The 22,503-nt window shown below is 45.3% G+C and overlaps 1 protein-coding gene across 1 annotated transcript; it reads left to right on the top strand.

The window, feature by feature from the left end:
- Positions 1 to 685: 685 nt before the first annotated feature.
- On the top strand, positions 686 to 19,847 carry NIM1K (NIM1 serine/threonine protein kinase). The gene is made up of 3 exons (XM_066618427.1): positions 686 to 974; positions 16,719 to 16,987; positions 19,104 to 19,847. Exons 1-3 carry the CDS (start codon positions 686 to 688, stop codon positions 19,845 to 19,847), a joined length of 1,302 nt encoding a protein of 433 aa, XP_066474524.1.
- The last annotated feature ends 2,656 nt before the right edge of the window (positions 19,848 to 22,503 follow it).

Below are 22,503 nucleotides of genomic sequence, written 5' to 3' on the forward strand. Positions count from 1 at the left end.
TATCTTAGCATCCTCCTTTTAGCAGCAGTTTTATGCTGAACCAACAATGGCAACAAAAAGAAGCCCAGGCCAGCGTTTTGCAATAGGGCTTCAAAGGAGAGCTTGAGGCTTTCCAAATTGAAGTGTAAGCATCACAGGCTAAAGAATGTAGCAGCAGATATTCCAGATTTCAACTCTTGAACTGGGACCTGCATCAAGGAGGAAGGATTGTATCGTCTTCTACCTGATGAGGTCAGCTGTTCAAAGGGACCTGAAGACCCCTGGAGATAATCAAAGCAGTTGCTGAGTCAAGTGGTTTGCTTGTGTTCATGGCCACATTATACAAAAATCTGAAAGTGAAAGAAATGTCCACTGAAATTGGACATTTGTGTGGTCCATGCTTTTGGGATGTACTGTCTACAGCTTTAATTGCAACAACCTCGTTAATCCCTCAGCATTCAAATTAAAATGGTTAGATGAAATAGATACCAGTGACTTTCTGTTCCTTCTCTAATTTTTATCTGGAAGGAACCAGTGATGCATTTACCTGCAGTTATGATTTGAGTAAACTTAGTGCTAACAGATACTTTGAACTCCCAGTCACTTCTGCTTAAGCTGTCGCAGGTTCTTATATGTCTGGGCCAGTATTTCTGAGATCTTCCTATGGAACAGCTAATGCAAATAGATACCTGATTGCCCCTGGACTATGACCACAGGATATATAAATGGAGTTCTAGGGAACCATCGATATGTTAGGTGGAATCGGGAAGACAGTGGAGAGGACTATACGAAGAGCGAGGTCTACGCAGAAGATGAACAGGGCAGGCAGCACCGGCTGACTCCTTTTGAGAAATTCACTCTGGATATGACTCAGGATGAAAAGGTGGTGAAAGAATTGACCCTGGGGAAGAGGATTGGGTTTTATCGTATCAGAGGGGAAATAGGGAGTGGGAATTTCTCACAAGTGAAGCTTGGAATCCATTCTCTAACCAAAGGTAGGCCATGCAATGTGCTGCACAAGTGTTAATGTGGGGTTGGGTGGTGAAGCCAGAGAGGTGTTGAATGATGACTGTAGCAATAAAGTAGTGTGTAGCAGCATTTCTCAAAGTGTGTTACTAGGAGCCCTGGGCCTCTCAGAGGACCCAATCCTATCATAGGCCAGGGTCGGTGCTGAGCTCCAGCGCCAGCCCTGGGTGTTGTAAACATGCTGTAAAGCATGTTTACGGCACCCTCATAAGAACATAAGAACGTAAGAACAGCCCCACTGGATCAGGCCATAGGCCCATCTAGTCCAGCTTCCTGTATCTCACAGCGGCCCACCAAATGCCCCAGGGAGCACACCAGATAACAAGAGACCTCATCCTGGTGCCCTCCCCTACATCTGGCATTCTGACTTAACCCATTTCTAAAATCAGGAGGTTGCGCATACACATCATGGCTTGTACCCCATAATGGATTTTTCTTCCAGAAACTCGTCCAATCCCGTTTTAAAGGCGTCTAGGCTAGACGCCAGCACCACATCCTGTGGCAAGGAGTTCCACAGACCGACCACACGCTGAGTAAAGAAATATTTTCTTTTCTCTGTCCTAACCCGCCCAACACTCAATTTTAGTGGATGTCCCCTGGTTCTGGTATTATGTGAGAGTGTAAAGAGCATCTCCCTATCCACTCTGTCCATTCCCTGCATAATTTTGTATGTCTCAATCATGTCCCCCCTCAAGCGTCTCTTTTCTAGGCTGAAGAGGCCCAAACGCCGTAGCCTTTCCTCATAAGGAAGGTGCCCCAGTCCCATATTCATCTTAGTCGCTCTCTTTTGCACCTTTTCCATTTCCACTGTGTCTTTTTTGAGATGCGGCGAACAGAACTGGACACAATACTCCAGGTGTGGCCTTACCATTGATTTGTACAACGGCATTATAATACTAGCCGTTTTGTTCTCAATACCCTTCCTAATGATCCCAAGCATAGAATTGGCCTTCTTTACTGCCGCCGCACATTGGGTCGACACTTTCATCGACCTGTCCACCACCACCCCAAGATCTCTCTCCTGATCTGTCACAGACAGCTCAGAACCCATCAGCCTATATCTAAAATTTTGATTTTTTGCCCCAATGTGCATGACTTTACACTTACTGACATTGAAGCGCATCTGCCATTTTGCTGCCCATTCTGCCAGTCTGGAGAGATCCTTCTGGAGCTCCTCACAATCACTTCTGGTCTTTACCACTCGGAAAAGTTTGGTGTTGTCTGCAAACTTAGCCACTTCACTGCTCAACCCTGTCTCCAGGTCATTTATGAAGAGGTTGAAAAGCACCGGTCCCAGGACAGATCCTTGGGGCACACCGCTTTTCACCTCTCTCCAATGTGAAAATTGCCCATTGACACCCACTCTCTGCTTCCTGGCCTCCAACCAGTTCTCAATCCACGAGAGGACCTGTCCTCTAATTCCCTGACTGTGGAGTTTTTTCAGTAGCCTTTGGTGAGGGACCGTGTCAAACGCCTTCTGAAAGTCCAGATATATAATGTCCACAGGTTCTCCCGCATCCACATGCCTGTTGACCTTTTCAAAGAATTCTATAAGGTTCGTGAGGCAAGACTTACCCTTACAGAAGCCATGCTGACTCTCCCTCAGCAAGGCCTGTTCGTCTATGTGTTTTGAGATCCTATATTTGATGAGGCATTCCACCATCTTACCCGGTATGGATGTTAGGCTGACTGGCCTATAGTTTCCCGGGTCCCCCCTCTTTCCCTTTTTAAAAATAGGTGTGACATTTGCTATCCTCCAATCTTCTGGCACCGTGGCCGTTTTGAGGGACAAGTTGCATACCTTAGTCAAGAGATCTGCAACTTCATTCTTCAATTCCTTAATAACCCTTGGATGGATGCCATCAGGGCCCGGTGACTTATTGATCTTTAATTTATCAATGAGGTCTGAAACATCTTCTCTTTTAACCTCTATCTGACTTAACTCCTCGGTCAGGAGGGGCCGTTCGGGCAGCGGTATCTGCCCAAGGTCTTCTGCCGTGAAGACAGATGCAAAGAACTCATTTCTCTGCCATCTCTAAGTCTCCTTTTATCTCCCCTTTCCCTCCCTCACCATCCAGAGGGCCAACCGCTTCTCTGGCGGGTTTCCTGCTTCTAACATATTTGAAGAAGCTTTTATTATTCCCCTTAATGTTGCTGGCCATGCATTCCTCATAGTCTCTCTTGGCCTCCCATATCACCTTCTTACATTTCTTTTGCCACAGTATATGTTCCTTTTTATTCTCCTCATTAGGGCAAGACTTCCATTTACGGAAGAAAGCTTCCTTGCCCTTCACAGCCTCTCTAACTTGGCTGGTTAGCCATGCGGGCACCCTCCTGGATTTAGTGGAACCCTTCTTTCTTTGCAGTATACACCTCTGCTGGGCCTCTATTACTGTTGTTTTAAGCAGCCTCCATGCACTCTGGAGAGATTGGACTCTTTTTACCCTCCCTTTCAACCTCCTTCTAACCAGCCTCCTCATTTGAGGGAAGTCCGCCCGTCAGAAGTCAAGGGTTTTTGTTAGAGATTTGCCTGGTATTCTTCCCCCAACGTGCACGTCAAAACGGATCACAGCATGATCACTGTTCCCCAATGGCTCAGTAACGTTTACATCTCTAACCAGGTCCTGCGTACTGCACAATATTAAATCCAGAGTCACCTGTCCTCTGGTGGGCTCCGTGACTAGCTGATCTAAGCCACAGTCATTTAGCACGTCAAGAAATCCGGTTTCCTTACTGTGACCAGAACACAAATTGACCCAGTCAATATGAGGATAATTGAAGTCCCCCATGATCACAACCCTGTCCCTCCTTGTCACCTCCCTGATCTGTTTCCTCATTTCAAGGTCCCCATCAGATTTCTGGTCTGGAGGATGATAGCACGCCCCCAGTATTACATCGCTCCTCAGGCCTGGTAATTTAACCCACAGAGATTCTACGGTGGAGTCGGACCCACCTTCAATCTCTACTTTGCTGGATTCTATCCCTTCCTTAACATAAAGGGCCACCCCACCTCCAACACGCCCCTGCCTGTCCCTCCTGCAGAGTTTATAGCCTGGGATTGCGGTATCCCACTGATTCTCCACATTCCACCAGGTTTCCGTTATGCCCACTATGTCAATATTTTCCCTTGTCACCAGACATTCCAGTTCTCCCACCTTTGCTCGTAGACTTCGGGCATTCGCATAAAAGCATTTATACACGGAATGCCCCAGGATGGGCTGCTTATTTGCTCCTTTGTCCCCGCATCCTCTCATTGTGCCAAACCATCTATCACATCCCATCACCCTACCTTTCCCAATTTCTTCTCCTACCCTGCCTTTGTCTTGTTGTTCTCTAACCTCCCCATCCTCATCCCATAGGGATGAGGAGTCCCAAACCGGATGCCCCTCGGCTCCTGTCGGCCTTCCCCCAGGGATCAGTTTAAAAGCTGCTCTGCCACCTTTTTAATGTTATGCGCCAGCAGTCTGGTTCCATTCTGGTTCAAATGGAGCCCGTCCCTCTTGTATAGGCCCCGCTTGTCCCAAAACGTTCCCCAGTGCCTAACGAATCTAAACCCCTCCTCCCTACACCACCGTCTCATCCACGCATTGAGACCCCTGATCTCCGCCTGCCTAGCTGGCCCTGCGCGTGGAACAGGTAGCACTTCAGAGAACGCTACCTTTGAGGTCCTGGCTTTCAGCTTCCTGCCTAAAAGCCTAAATTTGGCCTCCAGGACCTCCCAGCTACACTTGCCCACGTCGTTGGTGCCGACATGCACCACAGCCGCTACCTCTCCCCCAGCACTGTCTACTAGCCTGTCTACACGAGAAGTGATGTCCGCAACCTTCGCACCAGGCAGGCAAGTCACCATGCGGTCCTCACATCCGTCGCAAACCCCCCTCTCTATGTTTCTAATAATCGAATCCCCCACTACAAGAAGCCCCCGACCCCCCTCCCGCCGAGGAGTATCCCATGTAGGAGTTGCTGGTGCTTGTGGGAGAGCTTTAGGAGCAGGAGAGGAACTGCGGTTGGGGGGGAGGGATCGGTGGAGTCATATCCTATCCTCCCTCCCCCCCTCATGTTGGGCTACAAAGCTTGAAACCGAGGCTCTGAAGTTTGTGCTGGCAAAATAGCTAGCGCAGGCTTGAGAAGCCCCATTGTGGGGCTTTGGGCTTTCCTCAAGGGAAGGGAATGAAAGTCCTCTTCCCGCAAGGAAGCCTGCAGCAGCCCTGTCAGTGCCACTAGATTGAGCTGTAGCCATTTTGGTACCACTGCAGCCGGTAGTGGTGCCAGGGTAGGATTGGACTGTAAGACTCTTCAGGGGGCTCCATGAGCACACCAGAAGTGCCTCCAGTATACCCCCTGCCTCATTTGCTGATCTGTCCCTCCCACCTTCCGTCTTCTTCATTCACCTTCTGTTCCAGCTCTTTGCAGGTATTCGGTGCTTTGTAAGTATTCAGTGTTGGGCTTGGTGGAACTCAACAAATGTTCCAGAAGGAGCCCCATAGTAAAAATGTTAAAAACAGAGGCTTGAGCTGATAAGGTGAAACTTTTTTTTAAGTCTTACAAAACTAGGTGGATCCCAGTAGTGTGTCATTTTAAAAAGTGCTAAAAAGTTTGGGAACCATTGTTTTAAAACTAATGTGTAAAAATTGGAAAAAAATTCCAGTAAAATTTAATAGATATATTGCAATGCTAGTCTCCAATGTATGCATATGTACTTAGGACTCACTGTCAGTTAAATTTGTATAGAATTTTAGCTTTAGTGTAACATGAGCTAAATACTGTTTCTCCATGGGAAAGATCATGAACTAGATATTAGCATATGCCCCTAGGCAAATTTTCCAGTGGCAGAATGAAAAGAGCATATGCCCCTAGGCAAAGTGGCAGAATGAAAAGAGACCACCACTTCCTGGTCAAGAGTTATGGTGAGCATTCCAGTGGCACCATCTGTTTCCTGAGGACATACCTATCCATCAGCTCTGCCCAAACTATGATCAAGGCCCAGGGGAAGAACTTTAAGGCTCCGTAATGGTCATTGGATGTTTCTTTGTGGGAGTCTCTGGGTAAAGACATCACTCGGGAATGGGAAAAGACACCAGAGGAGGAGTGGACCCCACTCCAAACTAAGTCGAGAGGCTTATGTAAATGCAGTTAGCATTTTGGGAGACAGAGCTGAAGGCATATCTGAGAAGGGCTTTTCTCTGGGGTCTGACACAAGGTAGCAGTTCTCCTATCTAGTAGGAGACTTTATGCTTACTCTTTCTTATGGTCTACTTGGATATTTGTAAATAAAGCAAGTATTCCTGGGACACCATAACACTTCAGTGATCTCTCTCCCTCAAGGGAGGCCAAATCCAGGAAGTGCTGCCCCTGGAACTTAATGTTCAGGGAGGCTGGGAACATGTAACAAGTTTGTTCCTGCTGAAGCATGAGGGATAATTAGTCATGTTCTCTGCTGTTAGGACTGGAGGCAAGTGCTGATTGCCCTTCAGGATTAGTAGCCTCTGTCCTAACTGGTGGGTTTCCGCAACCTCACTGAAACCTAGCTTGTAATAACAGAGGGTTTAACAGGGAAGGTAGATCAGGGACCCTTGCAGTCTCCTGGAGTGGTATATAACAGCAGGAGCTGAAAAGTGTGGTAGACAAAGTCTTCAGCCGGACCTCTGTGGCTGCCAGTTTAGCAGCATAGGTGCAGTATCATAGCAAGACCTTGTTCTTCAGGGCTTCCCTAGTACAGCCTGTGCAGCAACAGACTCAGGGCTACCTTTGCTCCTTCTCTTCAACCAAGGGCCGTCTACTCCATGCTTCACTGGCCATTCACCAGCCCTCCACAGGCCTGCTCCTAGGCTGTCACTCTTGGCCTCTCCTCTGCCCCATAAGTTCCTTTTCTGTAGCAACCTCCCCTCCCTCCATCACGGCCTCCTCCATCTTTTCCTGCCGACATCAAGGGCTGTTGAAAAATAGAGTCCATTTCATCTCCCCCACCCCCAAAAAAGATAAACTTGATAATTACCAACTAGCAGAGAGTGCGGCATTCTTTTTGTGGCTGTCCAGTTCCATTTGAACCAAAAGTTTCAGGGTCCTGATTCAGGTGACCCTGATTCAGGGTCCTGATTCTGAGTTGCTCTGAAACTCTGCACAGCGTTTCCCATATCACATGCAGCAGAATCCTCATTTGCTGGAACAAATAGCCACTGGCATTCCTGAAAAGGTGGGGGGGGATCTTAATATAACAGGCATCTGAATGCCAGTGTAAAGCAGCCATTTTCCTTCAGAACTGTTTGGAATAGGGAGAGCAAAGGGGAGGAGATGCCCCCACTTCACTCTCGCTGCTCCAAATGGCTCTGCAGGCAAGGGGGAGGGACCACTTAACACTGGCATTCAGATGCCTGGAAAAACTTATTGTTTTGCCCCCCTCCCTCCAAGAATGCAATAGTTCTGACTAGTTCTGGAAGATACTGGGTCCTCTTCCAAATCAGTGTCTTCTGCAAAGCCAGGGCTTGGGCCCGAGACTCTGATGCCTGAACCTGTTTGCAACTCTGGGGAATGGCACTTCGGTAGAAAGAATTTCTCTGGGTCACTTGTGGTTTTTGTGGATGCATGTTGCTTTCCTGTCTATTTGGATCAAGGCTTTATTATAGTTTAAGATCATTACAGTGCAGGGCAAAACTATTCTCTGCTACTCACTCTGTATGGATCTTTAGACTTCCGTCGCAGTTTGGCCCCAAGTTCTTTTCCTGTGGTCCTTAATCCTGACCAACTTCTTATGCTTGATAGTGTATTGGTATTCCTTGGGGCTCCAGTCTCACAGGTCTTGCATTTCCTGACTTGGTCTGGTGTTTTCTCCACTCAGTGCATCCCAAGTCATCTACTCTTACGTAGTCTTTAAGCAACTTCCTAGCTCAGTGCTTCTCGCACATTTAGCACCGGGACTCACTTTTTAGAATGAGAATCTGTCACCACATCATCATGATGTGATGTCATGACCAAAACTGACATCATCAAGCAGGAAAATTTTTAACCATCCTAGCTGCAGTACTATCCACACTTACCCAGGACTAAGTTCCATTTACTATCATTGTTAAAAGAATATACATAGTTGCTTGTTAAAAGTATAGGTCTGTAACATTTCCCCAAATGCATTCACATACCATGGTAGCATCAAGTCTAATATATTAAAAATAAAATATTGAAATGAATGGGGACCCACCTGAAATTGGCTCATGACCCACCTAGTGGGTCTTGACCCTCAGTTTGGGAAACACTGTCCTAATTGCTTATAATCATTGTGGGGTCAGATTCCTTTTCCTCCACTGCAGCTAGTTTGGTCAGTGTGACCACAGAGCCCAAGCTGTGTTACCAGAGCATGAACCTGAGAAAGTTCCATTCAGATGTGGTGGTGTATGCAGATTTGCTCCCTGAATTTTTAGCAATGCAACCAGAACAGCAATGCCAAGATAGTATTCATGGGAGGGTAAAGGACAATTGAGAGACTGACAACATTATGCAAAAGCTGGAGCTGAGGAAGAGGAAAAATCTGGGAATGTGTGCCAAATTTGTTCCTGGAATGATTGCACTGATACAGCAGTGCTGTATTGATGTAAATCCAATGCTAACCTCTGGCTTGGTTGCCATGTGGGACCAAGTCCATCTATACCATTATCTTTTCTGCACTACCTCTGTTTGTCAGTCCTTTTTCCTTCAAGGGCAAAAAACTTTTTATTTAGATTGCAGCTTTTTTTGTGCTGTGCTTGTTGTTTGCACTGCTATATAATAGTGGAACTAAAAGATTGAACATGTATGCTTTTTCACTGTGGTGGGAGTGTGTGGTACTGTATTTCTTCAAAACTTTTCTTTTAGAACAGGGGTGTCCAAACATTTTGGCAGGAGGGCCACATCATCTCTCTGACACTGTGTCGGGGGCCAGGGAAAAAAAAGAATAAATTTACATTTAAAATTTGAATAAATTTACATTAGTGAATATTTTTGAGATGGAACATATGAATGAATGAAGGTATTGCAGTAGCTTAAGGCCTATAAAAGGCCTTGCACAAAGCAAGGCCAGCCTTTCCTTCACTGCCACTGCTGCATCACAGACATGAAACAGCAAGTAGTAGAGGGAGCCCTCATCCCATAGTCAGGTGAGAGGTTGAATAGTCGTCCTCACATTGAGAGAGGTTGCGTCAGGCCAGCAAGGGCTCCAGCAAGTCTCTGGAGGGTCAGAGGTTCATTGGAGACGGGGTGCTCCCCGTGGGCCGGATTGGGAGCCCCCGACGGCCGCAAGTGGCCCCCGGGCTGGGGTTTGGACACCCCTGTTTTAGAAGAATAAAATCATGGAAAAAATCATGATTTTTGTCATGAAGGTAGTGTAGTTCTTTTAATATAAATCAGGGGGAAAATAAACGTTTGGTTAGGTCAGGGATTTTCAAACTTTTTTTGCTCATGGCATACTGAAAAGGCACTAAAATTGTCAAGACACACCATCAGTGTGTTGACAATTGACAAGGCACACCACAGTGCTGATTGGAGGCTCGCATCTCCCACTAGCCTAACTAATAAATGACCCCCCCTCAGACTCCTGTGGCACACCTGGGGACCATTTGTGGCACACCAATGTGCCATGGCACAGTGGTTGAAAATTCCTGAGTTAGGTAATATGAAGGGAGATGCAAGGTGTTTCCCTATGCCTAGAAAGGACAGTAAGGCTGCAAGGACAGTATTGCTGCTGGATAGCACACCCCAACAGCACCATAGAATGCCAAACCATAAGCACTGTAGAATGTGGAGAGGTTATGCTGATGATAATGATATCACATGATAAACTTGATTGGGGATAGATGCCTTCCCTAATCCTCACTGGGGAAAGACTGCTTTGCTTGTAGAAGTTCTCAGATTCAATCCCTGGCATCTCCAGGTAGGAGTGAGAAGGACCCTTTTCTCTCTAAAACCCTAGGCAGCCCCTACCAATCAGCATAGACTGTACTGACCTAGATGAACCAGTGGTCTGATGGTATAAAACAGCTTTATCTGATTGTCACTGTACTGGATGGTCATGTGCTTAAAAGTATTTTTTTTATGCTCCTTCTAGTCAACTTTCTTTTACCCCAAGCTAAAAAGAGCTTTTTGGCTCTGTAGGTTGCAACTCTCACCCACTGACCGAACCACACTGAAGCCTCTTTAATGTGTGTTTTACCCATGGGTCTACTACCTCTGTGGATGTTCCCACACCAATCGGAGTAAATGTGAGGGCATTTTCTAAATGTGAGCTTCTTTCTAACACCATATTCACATACTGTTAATACATATTAATAAACTGTTAATTCTCTAACAGTTCATTAATTGGCAGGGGAAAAGAAAGGTGTTTAGGAATAAGGAGTCCTCTGCCTCATTCTCTTTGCCCTGCAATTCCTTGTGATCTCTCTTGTGTTGTTTTTTTTTTAAAAAGAACAAGAGATTTCAAGGTACAATATTTATATTTTCCTGAAATCTTTCAGAGGTGCTTTTTATATTTTTGTTTACAAAAACCTGAAACACCCAGAAATGGGCAGCTTCCCAAGGTATATGTGAAATGCCAATATTTTCAAATTTAGAATTTCCAGAGTAAATTTAAATTGAGAACTTGAGTTTCTTTTGGAAAACATGATTCATTTTCTACTCAGTTTTCTAGCCTTTTTGCTCCAATTGAAAAGCACATGAATATGATGCTCTATTATAAAATTTCAAACAGTATGGAGAATTGGTAATTATTAAATATTATTGCTTCTTTGGAACAGGTGGAGGAAAGAAAGGGCTGCTTTATTTGAGTTTGAGGAAGGGCTTTGTCCAAAGCTCTTTGGAAAAACAAACATAGCATCAATTCCATATAGATTACCTCTGATAAGGAGACATCTCCATACTTTGTTTTTATTAGACAAATCAGTTTAAGCTCTTGTGCATGACCTCCTCTTTGGAGACTGTTTCCCTCACTCATGTGCTACTAGAGCACTCATTATCTAGGCTTCTCTAAACTGAGGTACAACAGCAGCAGGATCCTTTCTTTCCCATCATCCATTGTGTGTGACTGAATATTGCATTCACTTTCTTTAAATCCTGAATTGCAGAACTATTCTGCAAATGTGGCGAAAATGTGTCAGGGACTCAGGGATGGGATTCTGTAAGGCTTTGTATGGAATATTCTATAACTAAAGCACCCATGACAGAAGCATAAATGCTTTTATCTTGAATCGTAGGAAAGCTCTTCCAGGCGGCTATTTCTGTTGCTAGAAATGGTAAATGCATCTTGCATTTTGCCAGTGTGTGAAGATGTACACACACATGCCAATTTCAAATATGTACCTGCCTGCTAGCGGGAATCCTGTTCTCCTGTCTGTTCCTGGGAAGCACGTTCCTGGCTACTACAGTCAACCCTGCTCCCTCCTTCCTCCACTCCAAGGTATGGGCTTCACCTAGAGCAGAAGCAAATGTTACACCCTGCATGGGGGGACGGACGGACACAGTACTGAAAATGACTTCCCCATGGGTTGTGCCCTGTCATGCGTCAGAATGTACACTCTGACGTCATTATGTTGTACGTTTCCTTGCTTCCATCTGCTGGGAAGTGAACAAACAAGTGTGATGTTCATAAGTGATTCAGCAAGCATGGGGTGGGGGACAGGAGGGAGGGAGGGAGACACTATTCGCTTTATAAGGTCACTTACAACAGTGCCTGTTGTTGTGCTATATTAACCAAACAGAGTTTTTAGCTACCTTTCAGTGTTTTACTTTGTGAAAAAGTTAAAAAAAATAAAATCTTGAATTCTTTTTGCAGAAGGGGTTGTAGCTCAGGGGTTGTAGCTTTTTAATGTATGAAAAAGATCCCTGATTCAATCCCTGGCATATCTAGGTAGGGCTGGGAAAGTCCCCTACCTGAAACCCTGGAGAGCTACTGCCAGTCAGTGCAGATGGCTGGATGGCCTTTGGGTCTGACCCAGGACATGGCAGCTTCCTGGTGTAGAAGCCCAAGGCCAGGTCTAAAGCTCCCCTTACAAGTGTATGCATGAACAGTATATATTACTGAAGCAAACTGCAGCAGGATGTATCCCGGCATTTGGCTCGTCTTCTGAGAGATGCTACCTGTCATGCCAATTCTAAGTTTTGTTTTAGGCAGTTACATCAGCAGCAGAGATTAGACTGTTTGTTTGGCACCACAGGCAAGATTAGTGCAATCTTTCCTTCTGAAAGTCTGATTGGCTGAGGAGACACCTTACTTCTCCTCCCCCCATTTTGTTTTTCAGGTCCTGCCTTCTGCATTATTATTTCAAGAAGTTCAGGAATGAGTTGTTCTTTCCTCCTGAACTTCTTGAAATAGTAATGCAAAAGGCAGGACTTGAAAAACAAAATGGGGGGAGGAGAGGTAAGGCGTCAGCTATGACTGGCGCCATAGGTCTGTACAGGACGTGTTACTGCTCTGGTTTGATCTAGCCTTGAAATCCCATTCACATTTTGCCCTCTTTTGGCCAGATAATACTTAATGATACCTACTGGTGCATAAATGTTACAGCACTTGAGAAAGAGAGTGTTACAGACTGCTAACTTACAGCACAACCCTATTCCAGTTGTGCAGCTCAGAAGTTGTAGGCACACTATTGAAGCATACACATGTAAAGAGAGCTTTAGACCTGGCCTTAGGCCTCTACACATGTGAACTGCTTTCCTACTCACAGGAGTGTGTGAACAGGATTGCAGCCTAACAGCCCAACCCAGAGCTGCCCAGGGCATGGGGCTTCAGTGGCACTGAAAATAGCTGCCTGCCACATCCTGCACGGGTAGCCACGGTAGCTTCTTGGGAGAAGGGAACTTTCATCCCCTTCCCACGGGTAAAGCAAGTAGCCCCACAATGAGGCTACTCAATTGACTGCCAACCAAAAGGTCAGCAACCAAAAGGTGAGCCCAACATGGAGGGTCTGGATCTGGTGGAGCCTTGCTCCACTGGTCCCACCTTCTTCTCCTCCCGCTCCCTCTCCCCGGAACGCATCCTCCCCGCCTCCCACCATGCCCCCACTTCACTGCCACCCCATTTACCTCCACTTGACCACCAAGTAGTGCAGCTCCAGTGGCTGCCTGGCAGTAACCCAGCACTGGCCAATGCTGGGTTACCACTAGCACTCACCCGGTAGTAGGGCCCGCAAATGTGCCTTACGGCATGTTTGTGACTGTGTGTTGCCGACAGAAAACCAGCGTGCACTGTTCATGACTGGGCCCTAAATATCTCTAACTGAATTTTAAGAGCCCCTTAAATTTTGCAAGATTCCATTGTTTTACCCATTTTTCCAAGTTCCTTTGGATTATGACAGTAGTGTTTTTGGGAGAAAAATCAAGATCTGAATATAACAGGGCCAAGTAAGAATTATAATTGCCTCCAAAAATCATAGTTTTTTCTAAATCTCTGTCTTTGGCTGTTACTTCATGAAAAATTTTGTAATCCCACATTCGGAATACGGATGCTATTTATTATAATAATTTTAGTATCCAACTAATTGACCACTTTTAATTCATTACTGTTTTTATCAGTTACAGGTGGAGCCTATTTATCCACGTTAGTTCCGTTCCGTGACTCGGAGTGATTAACAAAAAACGTGTTGTGCTAAATTCTATAGAGTTACGCAAATACACTGCAGCCTGACACTTCCGGATAGAAGGACTCTAAGGCGGCTGTTATCAATCCCCTCCCCTTCGCTCCATACTCAGCCCTCTCTGTTGCCAGCTGCCCAGCTACTTTCACATTTGGAATGCTGATCTTTTAAGAGTCCAGCCCTATGTGTTTCTACTCAGAAGTAAGCCCCATTGTAATCAATGGGGCTTACTTCCAGGAAAGTGTGGAGAGGATTTAAGGCTATATCTCATGCTTTGCTTGGTGGGAAGGCTTGCTTGTGTCCATGACAGCCTGCACCATCTCATTGGGGGGGGGGAATTTGGCAAACACTCCCTGGGTTTTTTAAAGCAATCCCCTCTGTTGCTACCACACCTGCCCCTGTGTGAGTGAGTGAGAGAGCTCCACCTTGCTGCATGTGTTCTGGCTACAGAGATTTTTGGCCCCCCTTCCCCTCTTCAGCCTATCTGCTGGCTCAGGGGCTCCAGGAGTGTTACTGTTCCTTTGCAAGGGGAACCTCTTCCAGGGCTCCAGGGCCATTTCCCTACCTGGTCAAGTCAGAGCCTTTTTGCAGTGTTTTGGGCTGCCTGGAAATGGATTGAGACGACAGCACAGGGCAAAGGAGTCAAAGGTGTTTGTGACGTTTGGCTCCCCACCCCATTCGCATTGAGACAAATCCCTCCCCCTGGCATGCCTCCTCCCCACCCTCCCTCTGCCCCAGAACACGTCCTCCCCGCCTCCCCCCATGCTTCCACCTATCTCACCACTGCTCGGCAGTCTGCATGATTGCCAAGCGGCGGAGCTCAGGCACTCACCTGGTGCTAGCCCAGCACTGGCCAGCACTGGGCTACCACTGGCAGAGCACCAGTGCCAGGGCCCGCAAACCTGCCTTACGGCATGTTTACAACAGTGCGTGCTGGCGGTGAGCCGGCATGCCAAGCTCAGAATTGGGCTCTAAATTAGTATTATGTAGCTACAAGAGTTGCTATTTTCTACGTCTATGAAAAAAGCAATTTTTTCATAACTGGGGAAGTGGCTTGATAGAGTATGGGTGCTATCTGGCACCTATATGCTTTCCCTGAGTACTAATAACACCATTGGGGATGCAGGATTTTCATTGGGAAATAGTATAGAGCAGGGGTCTCCAAACGTTTTGGCTAGAGGGCCGCATCAAATATCTGGCATGGTGTTGAGGGCTGGAAAAAAAATTTATATATAAAATTTAAATAAATAAGAGATAGAACTTAGATGAGTGAATAAATGAATGAATGAGCTTATTCATTCCACCTCTCTGGCCCTCAGAACACCCTCCAGACACAATCAGAGAACAGTTCTGGTCATGTTCAGTTGAGTGGGCCAGAGGCTTTCAGGGGACAAGAAGTTGGCTGCGGGCTGGAAAGAGGCTTGCTGCGGGCTGCATCTGGCCCCCGGGCCGGGATTTGGAGACCCCTGGTATAGAGGAAAAGAGTTTAAAAAGAAAAAAGCCCTCTCCAAGTGTGATTGCCCCAATCAGATCCCCCTTTAAAAAACTAACCTGGAAGCCACATCTAGTGCTGCTCACTTAAGCTATTTAGCCTTTTTCACTTTCGTGCGTGTCAAGTTTCATGTAGGTTTTGGCATCTGCTAAGTCTTTTACCTGCTGGAGGAATGATTCTTGTGGCATCAGGCAAGACTCTAATTTAACAACAACAACAAAATAATAATAATAATCTGTGAGTAAATCTCTTGTATGAATGATGAGCTGCTCATTAACTGGACCTTGGCAAAACCTGCTGGGCCAGCCTCCTAGAATCACAGAGGCAGGCTGTTCCTGAAGGGAAGTGCCACATCAGTTCTTAGGATAATGTACTGAACGGTGTGTTGTGACAGGCCAGAAGTCAAAAAAACATCAAACGACTTGCTCCAACCCAAAGCAAACTTGCTCCAGCTCTTCCTCTTGTGTCCTATAGGTTCCCCCTTGCACATGGAAAATCAGAGAACTTCCATTCTTGTGCTTTCTGCATATAGAAAGTCATACGAGGATGGAGCCTGATGAACAAATACAAAGGAGTTATTTTGGGGCTGGCCGAGAGAGAAGAGCGCTCATGTGAGCTGATGGAGAGATCTGAGTGCACCAGACCTGAGCTCCCTGCTTGGAGGCAGAGTTTCCTTTATTTGGGATACTGTTCAGGGAAGAGAGAGAAAAAAGTTCAGCTGGACCTTTTTTGCTGCTTCTTGCTTTATTTGTGTTGTGGTGCAGATAGAGAAACTCCTTTGTCCTTGGTGGGGAGCAATGGAGGGCTTAGCCCTCCATGGTGGGGCTGATGTTTATAGGCTCTTAGGGGACAGCTGTGTGAGAATGGACCACTGGTTCATTTTGCTTGGTGTTGTCTGTGCTGGCACTCCAGGATTTCAGCTGGACTTCTTATTTTCCCGACCTTTCACAAGACATTGCCCACACACTACTTCAAGTCTGTTTTTTAGCTGCCTTGGGGACTAGAGACTTGTTTCTTTTCTTTTTCTTTTATAAAAATCGAAGTTGAGTTTCTGAGCGTAATGAATACTGCTCCCCGTACAAAATAACCATGTTTATGCTGTAGAATCGTCAAATTGCGGAGTACATGAGACTCTTGGCACATAGAACAAATTATGAGGTCAGTTCTAGGTAACTCAATTGCCCTGTAAGTTGGAAGGTCGTGTCCTGGTTATGGCTGAACAAAGGGAAAGCATATACATCTGTGATGAGAAAAAGATTTTATTTGCCTTTCTGTTACTTGCCTGTTACTTACTCGTGGGCTCTGGTAGGCCAGCTGTGTAGTCTTTGATTTATTATTTTAAGAGTGAAGGGACCCTTAGGTGGAATGGAAAGGACATAGCTGAAGGGCAGAATATGTGCTTTAAAGCAGAAAGAGGGAGGCTTGATTTTTGGCATCTGCAGTTAAAGGATCCTGTGTAATGGGTGCTGAGAAAAGCCTCCACCACCAGTTGGAGAAGACAGTACTGGGCTATGTAGAGCAATGGTCTAACTTAGCATAATAAGGTGCTTCATATGTCTCGATTGCTTTTTGAAACAACTGAAACCTGTTGTACATCAACAATAGGAAAATAACAATTGTATTTCCAGAAAAAGTAGCTATCAAGATTCTGGACAAGACCAAACTAGACCAGAAGACACAACGTTTACTTTCCCGCGAGGTTTCCAGCATGGAAAAGCTGCATCACCCAAATGTCATCAGGCTTTATGAGGTCATGGAGACACTGTCCAAACTACACCTGGTGATGGAATATGCCAATGGTGGGGAGCTCTTTGCTAAAATCACTACAGAGGGAAAGTTATCAGAAGTGGAGAGCAAATACATCTTCTCCCAGATTGTGTCTGCTGTTCAACACATGGTAAGTTCATTCAGATAATTTTTTTCAGGGTCTGTTTATACTGCAGGACATGGGATGTCATCACAAGGAAGAGAGCTCCTAATGTTGCATATGAAGAGGTGAGCTACCCAAGAGTGGGATTTGTATGTAAAAGTTCATAAACATGTGCCCATTATCCCTAAAAGCAATATAATTCATAGTGTTACTTACTACCCGATTAAAACCAGTTGATTTACATTTCTGTACAGATCTTGCCTCGTTATCTGCTAGGGTTCTGTTCAGGAACCCCCAGTGGATAGAAAATTCAGTGGATACCAAATTAGTGGAAAAAAAGCTTTATGTCACCCCAGAATGCATTGGTATAGACACTGTATCACATTCAGCTATTAGATGGGGTGAATAATGGAATCTAACAAAATGAAATTATAACAGCTCTAAGGTAGGAAATGAGATTTTTGTGCTTTTTTCCCTTGTTACAAGGCATTTAAATGTGGACCTTGCTATTAGTGGTGAGTCAAATCAGTGGATACCAAATCAGTGGATACCGAGGACAACCACCTGTATATGTAAAAACAATATTTTTGAAGTACAAGTCATACTTTATTTTTAGATGATGCATGTCTGGCTGTAACAGCCATCACAGGTGTTTTTTCCTATGTATAAGAGATGTTTTTCCAGGGGGCAGAGGAGGCAGCAGTGAGGAGGACAGAGTGAAGAAATTCCCCTTGTGCAAGTGTCTGTGTTTCTCTGAGTCTAATCCATTATTAATCAGGAGCACCTTTTTAGTCAAATACACTTTTTAAATGAGTTATTGCCCAATCCTATGCATGCCTACTCAGAAGTAAGTTCCATTAGAGTTAATGGGGCTTACTCCCAGGAAAGTGTGGATAGGATTGGGCTGTGAACCTGCTTAATCAGTTAAGCACTGCCGCCCTAAATTAGAAATGTGAGGAATTTTGAGTTAAGACTCAGCAAAGATATAAAACATGAATTGTTTTGCAACATTGCAGAACCGTGCAGTTTCCACGATTCTGTTTTGAATGCACATTCTTAAGTTGGCTGCAGTTAAAGGCTAGCTAAGTTAAAGGGTGTGTCACTCCTGCTCATCATATGTCCAGAAAATCTGCCTGAGAAATATGTGCAATTTGGACACACGTGTCAAGCAAAGGAAAAGGTGTGGTGAGCTTCTCTGCCCTGGAAAGAATCTTGTCTGATTGGTTGAGCCATGAATCAGAGTTGGGCTGTCAGAACCGACTTGTAGAAGAGATGGTAGCTCTATTAGAGCATGTACAGGAGGCTTCAGGTTTGATCCCTAGCATGTCTAGGTAGTGTAGTTGGGAAAGAGTCCTGCCTGAAAGCCTTGAAATCTTGCAGCCAGTTACTGCAGACGATCTTGAGCTCTTGAACCACTTATCTTGAGATGTTGAACCACTTATCTTAACAGTAGAAGGCAGCTTCTTATGGTTTGTTGCTGAGCTTCTTGCCCTCAAGAGTTTGGCATTTTTTCCCCTTCATGTTGAAAGCATGAAAGCAGCAAACTTCCCAAGGGCTCAGCATTGCTTGGGTGTTAGCACCCAACAGCCGCTTATGTACAAAAGTCCTGAGGACATATGTTAAATTGGTGTAACAGCCATGCCCCCTGCCCAAAGAAAACTGGAAAATGTAGTTTTATGAGGAAGAGTAAGGCCTCTCTTTTGAGCAGGGACTTGAGAGGAGGTGGCAAACTTGTAACTGGAGAGAGAAGGGCTGATTGCAAATGCAGTAGTTCCCAAACTGTGAGGCATTGGTCCAAAGGGAGCCATGGGGAACTCACGGGGCATTGTGGTGTCCCCGGCATCCTCTTCTCGGGTGCCACCATCTTGGATCGCATAATACTCACGAGATCTCATGTGATCCAAGATTATGGCACTTGGGAAAAAGAAACTATGGAATAAAGGAGCTGTGATGCTGATAAGTTTGGGAACTGCTATGTTTAGGGAACAGTACAATAGCACAAGAAAGAGGTGGGGGCTGATGGGTAATAAGCTGGAAGGGAGAGGCTTGGTAAAATAAGATTGTGCCCTAGAAAAGCATATCAGTAAGACAAGCAGTCTATTCCAATGTGAATAATCTATTTTGCCTTTTTTGGGCTCTGTAGCATGCGTGCAACATCATTCACCGGGACCTGAAAGCTGAAAATGTATTTTACACCAGTAACACCTGTGTCAAAGTGGGTGATTTTGGATTCAGCACAGTAAGTAAAAAAGAAGAAATGCTGAACACTTTCTGTGGCTCTCCTCCTTATGCTGCCCCAGAGCTATTCAGGGATGAAAGCTACGTGGGGATTTACGTGGACATCTGGGCTCTAGGGATTCTTCTGTATTTTATGACAACAGGCATGATGCCATTTCGAGCAGACACAGTGGCCAAACTGAAGAAGTGTATTCTCGAGGGCACTTACCTGTTGCCTCCATTCCTGTCAGAAGCTTGCCAGAAGCTCATTCAAGGAGTTCTTCAGCCAGTACCAACGGAGCGCTCTTCTATCGAGCACATTATGAACAATGAATGGATGAAGGGAGTACAGCATCCAAAGCCCTTGGAACCATTTAAACTGAATCCTAAGTATTTGACAGAGAGTGGAGTGCTCAAAGAGGAAGAAGCAGAGGTGAAAAAAATCTTGTACAGTTTGGGGATCACAGAGGACCACATTCAAAATAACCACAGTAACAATTCTCGCAGCTCAATAACTGGGATCTACAGAATTATTTTGCACAGAGTGCAAAAGAAAAGGGCCATGGAGTCTGTTCCTATTATCAGCCAGCCTGGAGAGCAAGAGTCCAAGAAAGAGCCATCTACGTATCGTGGTCTCAAGCACTCTTCTAAGCTCTGTTTGATTTTATAAACTTTAAATGTTTATTACTTAAACTTTTTGGGGGCTTTTGGTTGGTACATGTCAACTCCTGCTCTTAGCATTTTTGTAATTTTGAAATAAAAGTGATGCCTTAAGACTTCTCATGCATGATTCCCAGTTATAGATCTCTTGAACTCTGGAAGGCCGATATCTTGCTGCCAAGAACTCAGGCATGAAATCAGGGTGATCAGAAATGATATAAGACTGCAGTCCTAAACACAGTTCCTAGGGTGTAAGCATCAATGCACCCCATGGGATTTACTTCTGAAGATGCTTTGAAGTGCTAGGCTACTATTCATTTGGGAATGATTATATGTACTTATGGGGGAAAACTTTTATGTTGCTTAACATATAGAGCTTTGCTCCATTCCCACTCCCAAGTGAAGCAAGGATAGTGAAAATCATCCAGAGGCCTCTTAGGTTGCAGTCCTATACAACATTCCTGGGAGCAAGGCCCACTGAACACCATGGGACTTACTTCTGAGTAGACATCTTAGGATTGTACTCTTGGCTACATTACAAATTCATTTGTCAGTCTGATGTGAAGTGGTATAGCTCTGCCACTGAATGTGGTTTGTATATTCATTTTTATTGACCTAGCACAGCCTTTGGTCTTAACTACTGATGAAGATTTCTGTAGGCCAGGGGTGTCCAAAGTTTTGGCAAGAGGGCCACATCATCTCTCTGACACTGTGTCAGGGGCTGGGGAAAAAAAGAATTAATTTACATTTTAAACTTGAATAAATTTACATAAATGAATATATTAAAGATGAACTTATATGAATGGATGAAGGTCTTACAATAGCTCAAGGCCTATAAAGGGCCTTGCACAAAGCAAGGCCAGCCTTTCCTTTGCTGCCACTATTGCATCACAGATGTGAAACAGCAAGCAGTGGAGGAAGCCCTCATCCCACAGCTCACGCGAGAGGTCAAACAGTTGCCCTTACGCTGACAGCAGTTGCATCGGGTCAGTGCGGGCTACAACAAATCTCCAGAGAGGCAGAGGCGCATTGGAGCCTGGGGGCTCTCTGAGAGGCCGCGAGGGCTGCAAGTGGCCCAGGGCCAGGGTTTGGGCACCCCTGCTGTAGTCTGAAGCAGAACCTGGAGAAAAGGGGAGGTGAGCTTACAGAGGCATCTGTGCACTTCAGGTGACAGACACAGGCACCTATTCAGTAGTGCCCCATAAGGTGTAGCAAACTACCCACCCTTATGCCTGGTGCAATTCTCAGAGTGAGTATATGGAAGGCTATATACAAATGTATCACTAAAAAAAAAGCAAAACACACACACAGCTGCTCTTAAATATTTTTGGAAGTTTTTTCTGAGGACTGAAGTTGATTAGGCAAAAAACTGCTTCACAGTTGGTCTAACCAGTTTCACCATTCTAGCTGTTTTCCATTTGCTGTTTTATCAATAGCGTTATAGTTGGACATGTATTTTAATGGAACATGTGCCTGTATTTTAACAGGAAATGTGTCCGTATGTTTGAAGTGAATGTAAATCTCCTCTCTTCATGATATGTGTATAATTATCTACCACAGCCATGTTGGGGCCAGTGCTACAGTAGCATTAAACCCATTTTTGCCTGATCCACAGGTGTACACATTTTGTCCCTGTTGCATATTTGCAATGCAGGGCAGAAATGGCTTAAAAGGAAAATGCTTTCTATTGCTTTGAAGGGAAAACACACACCTTTAGAAAGCACTAAACCTGTCAGGTGAGAAGACATACTAAGAACAAGATGAAGTTCTGTCAGTCTATTTATTCTTGCAAAAGGGCAGCTGGAAGTACTTGGTTTCGGAAGCACTCTTTCAGTCCACACCCTTTTGACTTGGGAGGCCCAGTTCAAGTATTTGGCAAGTTGACTAACTGCCCAGAGAGCTACTGATAGGTTTGTAAACCAGGCACAGTTGCACAGCATTAGCGGTTGTATGAATCCTCTACTTACATGTATCATGGCAGCCATGTGCAAATTGTGGCAACTGGCATGGCTGCCTGCAGCCCCTTTTTTTCAATCAGGTGGTTATACGTGTAATAGCTAGAGGTGTTTGAAAATGGTGTTGTTTACTTTAGTCCAAAGCAAGCCCATAGTGTTTAGTAAGATTTGGGCTGTAAACCTATCTTGCTCACCAGAAACAAGCCCTTCTAGTAATAGCCCTCTTGTAGAGGCCTTGCTACTTACACCCAGCATTTTCATGCAAGAGCAGCTGTATCATAAAACTAAGACAGCCCCACAAACTAGTACATGGGCACTGTCAAGCTTATAAAGTGGGCCTTAATATTATAATGCAGGGTTTTCCAAACTGTGTCATGACCTGGGTTCTCCCACCTATCTTTGTTCTAGTTTGGCTCCAAATCAGAGCCATTCTGAAAGCCAAATTGCTCACAGGGAAGGGTAGGAATGCCTTTCCTGGGTCATCCTACGCTGGCAACCCACTCTACTGGCCTCTGCAGGCCTCAGAATGGCCTTCAGCAGCCTTGGAAAGCCACTTCTGGGTTTGCTTCCAAAAACTCTGTGGGCCATTGTGAGGCTCACAGAGGACAGAAGACTGGGTTGCCAGCCCAGTGTGACCCGGAACAGCCTCCCCACCCTCCCAGTAAGTCATTCCCATGTCATGACCCACCATGGATGTTGAGATGGTTTGTA

The sequence above is a fragment of the Tiliqua scincoides genome, chromosome 2, assembly GCF_035046505.1.
Source record: "Tiliqua scincoides isolate rTilSci1 chromosome 2, rTilSci1.hap2, whole genome shotgun sequence".
Taxonomy (NCBI): Eukaryota; Metazoa; Chordata; class Lepidosauria; order Squamata; family Scincidae; genus Tiliqua; species Tiliqua scincoides.

What these genes read in the sequence shown, in the direction of transcription:
- NIM1K (XM_066618427.1), top strand. Translation starts at nt 686, where the DNA reads ATGACCACAGGATATATAAATGGAGTTCTAGGGAACCATCGATATGTT. An exon ending in AATCCATTCTCTAACCAAAG is followed by an intron (nt 975 to 16,718) that starts GTAGGCCATGCA and finishes TTGTATTTCCAG; the next exon opens with AAAAAGTAGCTATCAAGATT. An exon ending in TGTCTGCTGTTCAACACATG is followed by an intron (nt 16,988 to 19,103) that starts GTAAGTTCATTC and finishes TGGGCTCTGTAG; the next exon opens with CATGCGTGCAACATCATTCA.